Source organism: Triticum aestivum, chromosome 7B (assembly GCF_018294505.1).
Source record: "Triticum aestivum cultivar Chinese Spring chromosome 7B, IWGSC CS RefSeq v2.1, whole genome shotgun sequence".
NCBI classification, from domain to species: Eukaryota; Viridiplantae; Streptophyta; class Magnoliopsida; order Poales; family Poaceae; genus Triticum; species Triticum aestivum.
Window position 1 is genome coordinate 485,044,412 of NC_057813.1, and position 7,342 is coordinate 485,051,753.

A 7,342-nucleotide genomic window follows, 5' to 3' on the forward strand; every position below is an offset into this window, starting at 1 on the left:
GTGCATGGCGGTGGAAGGGAAGAGGAGAAGGAGGGGGTCGTTTCTCACCCCCGTTGCAGGGGATCTGAGGTGGCGAGGCTCATTGATGCGAGTTGGGGAGGAGGACGATGAAGCAAAGAGGCAGTCCGGCGAGGGAGACGAGCGGCGCGGGCTCCGGCGAGGTGGTGGTGGCAACGAGCGACAAGACGGTCCAGCGAAGTCGGGGCGGTCGTTTCCCCGGTCCAGATCGAGGGGGGGAGACAGTGGGGGAGTAGGGGCGAAGTGGGGTGACGGGTTAGGGTTTTGGGGGGGTTAAGTGGGTAAGGGGTGGGTTGGCCAGCTGGGCTAGGTGGGTTGGCCAGCTGGGCCGTCAGGCCCAGTTGGCCAGGGGGTCTTCCTTTCTTTTTTTCTTTTGTTAGTTTTGTTTTTCTGTTTTTATTCTTTTTCCATTTTCTGTCTTATTTATTTTAAAGCATCTTAGCATTTTCTAAACATGTGTTTTATTCACTATAATTACCTACATAATATTTGGCACAATCCGAACATTTTTGTTTTGATAGTTGAAAGCTTTTGATGTTTGCCTTTATTTTGAATTTGAATTTGAACCGGTTTCAAACTAAGGCGAGATTAACAACAGTAATCGAGGTGATGTGGCATCATTAGTAGAGGTTGTCGTAGCTTGATTATCCGGGCGTCACAAACATGTAACCCAGAGGAAGCACACGCTCCCCTTAATAAATGTAACTTAGTGCCTAATACTTTCTCCGCCCCGAATTACCTGTCTTAGATTTGTCTACATACGGATGGAGTTAATATTCATTTGCTACTGGAGGATCTGATTGAATTAGCACAAACTGGTACTGAAGAAAATGAACATAACTTGCGAGAAGAAGTAACAGAGTAGAAGGAACATGTTATGAGCATCTTTTACTCAAATAGTGGGAGGTAATCTCACCACATCTACTCCTATTTACTCATCTCTATAGAAGGAAATAGACTGGCTGCACTATTGGATTCTAGAGGTACTTCCTCTTTCATAGATCATCAATTTGCTATTAAATCCAACGTTGTTATGCAAGAAGTTGCTCCTAGGACTATTTCTATTGCTAGTTGAGCAACTTTGCTCTCTACATCTATGGTACTAGAATTCACTTTTCACTTGGCCAAACTCAAGCACCCATTCAAAGTTCTTTCTATACCAAGTCATGATGTCACTATAGGATGTGATTGGTTTTCTTCAGTCAGTCCCATCTCTTTCAATATTCTTGAAAGTTAGTTACGTTTCACCTTACGTATCAAAACTGTGATACCAAAAGTAATATAAAGTTATGAAATACCAAGTACAAACATTCTCGTTGAACAACTGCACAAGATAATGGACAAGGGCACTAGATGCCTTATAATATAGTTATATACCATACAATTTCACAACAAGAATGGCATAAAAAACCCTCACACTATTCAATTCTTGCAACAATACATGGATGTCTCTGCTGAACCTGCTACTTTGCATCAGGACACGGATTAGGAGCAGTAATTATGCAGAAAGGAAGACTTCTTGCATTTTACAACACATCTCTTTGTCCTAGAAATGCAACCCTACCAACATATGAGAAAGAAGCCTTGGCCATAACTGAATCTTTAAAAAGATTGTGCCATTACTTCGTGGAAAACAAATTAGTTATTAAAACTGATCAACAATCTCTGAATTCATTTATACTAATGCATACAACACAAACTCATGATGAACTTGTTGGAGTCTGATTTCACTATTTAGTGCAAGAAAAGTTCATAAAACAAAGTGGCAGATGCACTTTCTATGATGTTTCCACAGATGCTATCCATGTCAAAAGCTACTAAATTGTGGGCTAAGGATATTATGTATACTTACACTTCTTATCCATGTTGTGAGCAACAACTGGAGCAATTAATGGGGAACAATTCCTCAAAACCAAGTGAAAAGGGAAAATCCTAGTGGGAGACAATGTAGATCTCAAGAACAAACTACTCACATCATTGCACGGTGCACCTATTGGGGGTCATTCTGTCTGGATGAGGTCTACTTATCACTGAATTAAAGGTATATATTTTTTGGCCTGGCATGAAGAAATAGGTGGAATCTTTTATTGTGCAATGCCCAATCTGCAAAGAGCAAAACATGAGCACGGTTTGTCACCTCGATTATTAGATGATCTACCAGTTGCTGACATGGCATGGCAACACGTTACAATGGACTTCATTGAAGGTCTACCAAACTCTCATGAAAAATAAATAATTTTGGTAGTAGCGGACTTGTTTACAAAATACTCTTACTTCATAACTCTCTCACATCCTTATACTGTGCAAACTATGACCCAAGCCTCTCTTTTTTGACAATATCGTCAAACTCCATGGTCCACTATTGCTTATTATATCTGACAGGGACAAAAAAATACAAGAAATTTATGGAGGTGATATTTTTCACTTCCTTGAATATTGAGTTGAGGTACTGTTCTGCTTACCACCCACAGACTGATGGTGGTCGATCGGTGTCTTAGTGTTTATACTTATGCCCCCAATTCTGCCGAAATGGCTACTACACACACACACACACACACACACACACACACACCTATATATATATATATATATATATATATATATATATATATATATATATATATATATATATATATATATGACACACGAGGATAAGTGTCCATCTGCTTCCTTATTTTCATCGTTTTCTCTTTTTACCGGAGATTGTACGGAAAGTCCATAGAATAAGGAGTTTGAAAAAACAAAAGGAAAGTACATTTGCAAGGTAAAGAGGGACGGGGGGAGTATTGTGAGGATTGAGCTAGCCATTGTTGCAATTTTTTCTAGTGCTTTGCTTCTACAATTTCTTGCAGGTCATCTTCAGGGCTACGGCATGGATCTGTACGTGGTCATTACTCACTCTTACAAACTTCGGGGAGTCTTTGGTTACTGGGTGCACCCAGTGGGAGATGTAGCACAGGTTATATTTAACCGGTTTGGATGGCGGTCTCATAATAGGACAGGTGTCTAGTGTTTCAGTCCCATTTATCCTGCCGGTTGTGGCGATGAGTTTCCCTTTTTATTTTTGCTCCGTTTGCGAGCTGTAATGGAGTTAAGACTTTGTTTTATTTGTACTTTTTAATAATATGGCCGCATGCATCTGAAGGATGCAGAGGCCGGGGGTGGGTGAGCCTCCTTTAAAAAAAACATGTTTGAAACAAGGAGTTCCATATAAAATTTGAGAGGAAATGAATAGATTTATGCATACGACATAGTCGACCATCTCACCAAACATTTTTACATGAATACCGTAATGTATGGTTTGTTTAAGGAAAAAATACCGTTTTGTATGAGTACAGAGGAAAACTCTATCACTAGGCACTAGCATCCATCGTCGATGTACATATCAAAATAATCGCCGAGGTCACTATACTGTAGCACTGATTGTGAACAGATTAAATTCTACGGCCCGGTATCGATAGAGAAATGGGAACAGCCTGTCATCAAAGCACCAGTGGTCTAGTGGTAGAATAGTACCCTGCCACGGTACAGACCCGGGTTCGATTCCCGGCTGGTGCATCTCTTTTTTTTTTCAGAATTTCAATTTTATTTTCATGTCCAGGACTTCCATCCCTTCACTGATAAACTTGTGGGTTAGCAGGTAGGTTACAGATGGAGCGAATGCTGTCAACAATCGAACCTATCTGCTCATGGGATGCTGCAGTCCCAGCATACTTCAAATGTTTTTGCGCTTCGGCCCGGTCGAAGTAGAAAGCCCCTGGGACTAACTTCTCCTTGGGTTGCAAAGCCAACCAGACCACTGTGTCAGCCCCTTCTTCGTTCGATCTCAGGTTTCCTGATAGCCTGACATAGTATTATTGATGATGTGTAAATTAGATGTCGACGCTATATATAACATAAATGGACCAAGAGGGAGCTGAAGACATACTTCTCTGATAGTCCCGGCAAGCTCTTCGAGACTCCAGGTGTATCAGCCCATCCTGGATGCATGGAGTAGAAACCCACTCCCTTGTTGCTGTATTTCTCAGCCCACCATTCGGTGAGAGCAACCTGAGAGTTTCCAGGATCAAGTTAGTCATGTGTTACCATCTCTTGTTGACCCGGGGGAATTCAGACATCAAGATTCACAAACCTGAACTCTCTTGTTACGAGCATATTGTTTTGTCCCGTCAAATTCGCTTTCGCTGTACTGTAGTTTAAAAATAATAGTGAGGAGGAATATACCATAGTCAGAAGTACAAGACTGCAATATCATCAATAAACAACCTATGGATTATGTTTCCAGCAATAAACAACCCATGGTTTATGTTTCTATAGCATGAATATAAAAGACTGCAATATCATCGTCAGGACAGCAAAATGAGAAAGGCCAATGGCAATTCAACTAAGCTCTTGGTAAGCAATCAAATTAGTTCATTTTCGATGACAATGAATCCAGAATCTGGATAAGTGGGGATTTCTCGCATAACCTTCCAAAATGAATCAGAGGTAAATGGAGAAGTTCATTTATTGCCGCAACTATTCAACATTGATTTTTTCCAAGTGGACCCTGTTGGGAAGTTCCTGCAGAACAATTTTTTCCCTCGCCCATGGAACAATGACAAGGATGGTGTTTTCATTGCTCTCCACATTACAATATGTAGTAAATTTTATTTCTATACATACTTTTTGGCATTCTGCTTCCATTAAACCCATTAAGCTACACGTGAAGGGCGGCCAACCAGCTATGCCACGTGGCGCAAGCTGGTTGGCTGCGGTGAGAAATCTTTTGGATTTTTTTAGATGAATGTGTAGGTTATTTTTAAAGTGGTGGGTTATGCAAAGTGGCACTCGCTGGTAGGCTGCGGTGGTAATTTTTTTCTTTTTCCTTTTTACTTCTTTTTTTAGATGAAGGTGAGGATTTTTTTTCGGAGATGTTTTTTTAGATGGAAGCGAGGACTCTATGTATTTTTTTTAAATGAAAATGTGCGCACACCTTCCTCTCAAGCGGCGCCACAGGGTGGCGCCCCAACCACTAGTACAGAGTAAAAGTAGAGCAAAGAGATTTACTTGTAAATTCGTGTTCAGTGGCTCAGTGTACATCCCTCCTGAAGCAACTGTAATGACACGAGCATCAGGTGCTGCTTTTTCCAACAGTGGCATCACTAGCTCTGTTAAAGTGTATGTTGCTGCCACATTCACAGCAAAATTGAGCTCCAAACTATTGAGAAAAACAAAAACATCCCACCTTTTTCAGTTGAAGTTAGCACAATAAATACAAGATGCTTAGGAGTTATACAAGACCAGAACAATTCGAAAACAAGCAGGGGAAAAAGAAAATAAGCATGATGATGCAAAGTATTACACACCCTTCCGATGTAGTCGTACGCTTGTGCTCTAGTAAGCCGGCGTTGTTAACCTACAAGACAATCTGTTTTTATTTGCCTGTTCTGTCCAGTATCTAATGTAATTCTAGAGGAAACTTTGATGATTTATCTGATTATAATTGGGAAAAAAAAAGATGCTGCAGCCAGAGAAAAGAAACACAAAATGCAAAAAATAAAATAAAAAATGAAGCAGCAAAGCTTACAAGGACATGAAGTGGCTTCTCCAATGAAGAGAATTTTGTGGCAAATGTCTTGACTTCGTTAATTGATGAAAGGTCACATATCTGCCACATCATAATAATTGAAGTGCTAGCCGGTCAAAAAATGATGAAAATGATTGAAGTGCTAGTTTGCCCAGAATTACCATATAGACTATCAATAAGAAGTGAATATTGCAAGAAAAAACAATGTTGAAGCACCATACCTCCAGATGAACATTCATATTGCCAGTTTTGGATCTTATTTCATTCAGAGCAGTCTCTCCCCTTTCTTTGTTACGGCAAAGCATATAGACAGTGGCGCCACTAGCAGAACAAAAGGAACAAAGGTTTTTATGACAGGTGGTAAAAAACAGTTCAATCGCAGCGCGAATTATCAAAGTGGAAAAAAGATGAATAGTTTCATACTGAGAAGCCAAGCCCTGAGCTGTCGCATAACCTAGGCCAGAATTTGCTCCAGTTACCAGGCAATTTTTCCCATCCAACCGGATCTGCATATCCTCCTCTCTAAATTTCTTGGCGTGTTCCCTGGGTAATTAAAGCCTCATTAGTTTGAACATGAGCATGATAGCATAACTGACAGAATACGATCCTAAATCGAATCAAAATGCTGTAAGCAGCTCTCCCTCTCGTTTTCACGAACTCAAAATAGTTTGATCCCAGTAAACCAAAAGGGCTCAGCAGCTCAAAAGGGCGGATAAATTCAACACGATGAGCACCAGTTCTGACACGAAAGGGGAAATTATACAACTGCAGCGAGAGGGAATCCGGTAGACTATCGGGCGGAATTGGGCTTACACGAAGCCGGATTTGGTGAACTGGGTGAAGCCATAGAGCCCGAACGCTGCCGTCCTCCATGCCTGCGCGCGCCACCAGCAAAATTCGCAAAAGGAAAAGTTATGCACATATAATCTTTGCGCTAGTTTACCGGCGGATAAATGGTAGAAGAAACCCCATTACCTTCTGGATGAACATGTTCTTCCTCCTCTCGCGCGCGCTTTCTCTCCTCCTCCGCGGTCTTCTTCCTCTGGCGCGCGTGCGGAGACGAAATGTTGCTTCGCCTCGGGGCCAAGCGGTTCCTTCTTTCTTCCGGAGCACGGAGGCGCCTCGCTGGCCGATTCTCCGCCGCGGGAGATGGCACCTCTGCTCTCCGTCTCCGGCTCGGTGCCGCGCCGTTGGGCCAGTCTGGGTTCTGGGTTTTGGTTGGAAGAAGTATTATTATTGGGCTCATCGCAAAGTTTGTTGTGCAGCAAATAACGCAAACCCATTATTAGGCACGAAGTGAGCTAGCCCAATAACATTTTTCAACGGTTTCAGGGAACTTCTTCTATTGTCCCGATCCCATGGGCACGCCGGAATATCCGCTGGTTCCTATTTGGCGCCCTCTGCGCCCGATACAGCACAATCCGCAAACGGGCGCATACCCCCCTGGTCCGCTGGGCCGGCCCATCTAGACTTTCCCCCTGTGTTAATCACACAGCAAAAATATACGCTAGTACTTGGAGTCGAACAGCGTACCTCCTGCTTAACAGCAAGCTGCACGAACCACAGCCACCATCCCCAACTGCGTGCTAACTTTCAGTCTTTTCTTCTTTCCTTGTTTCTTCTGTTTGTGTTTTTCTGTTTCTGTTTTCCTATTTTCTTTTTCCTCCTTTTCTTTTTCTTCTTCCTCGGTTCCATGAACTTTTTCCAAATCCATGACTTTCTTATCTAAAATTGATGAATTTTTTATCAAATTCG

At 41.9% G+C, this 7,342-nt stretch overlaps 1 protein-coding gene and 1 non-coding gene across 2 annotated transcripts; one reads left to right on the top strand and one right to left on the bottom strand.

Annotated features, from left to right (window-relative positions):
* Positions 1–3,384: 3,384 nt before the first annotated feature.
* Positions 3,385–6,828, bottom strand: LOC123158321 (dehydrogenase/reductase SDR family member 12). Its single transcript, XM_044576359.1, has 10 exons — positions 6,563–6,828; positions 6,401–6,462; positions 6,011–6,130; positions 5,809–5,908; positions 5,588–5,668; positions 5,367–5,416; positions 5,068–5,218; positions 4,151–4,207; positions 3,947–4,068; positions 3,385–3,861 (listed from the first exon to the last, which is right to left on the bottom strand). Exons 1-10 carry the CDS (start codon positions 6,575–6,577, stop codon positions 3,633–3,635), a joined length of 987 nt encoding a protein of 328 aa, XP_044432294.1. The 5' UTR covers positions 6,578–6,828; the 3' UTR covers positions 3,385–3,632.
* On the top strand, positions 3,506–3,576 carry TRNAG-GCC (transfer RNA glycine (anticodon GCC)). The gene has a single exon. It is a non-coding gene; the product is annotated as a tRNA-Gly (tRNA).
* Positions 6,829–7,342: the final 514 nt, after the last annotated feature.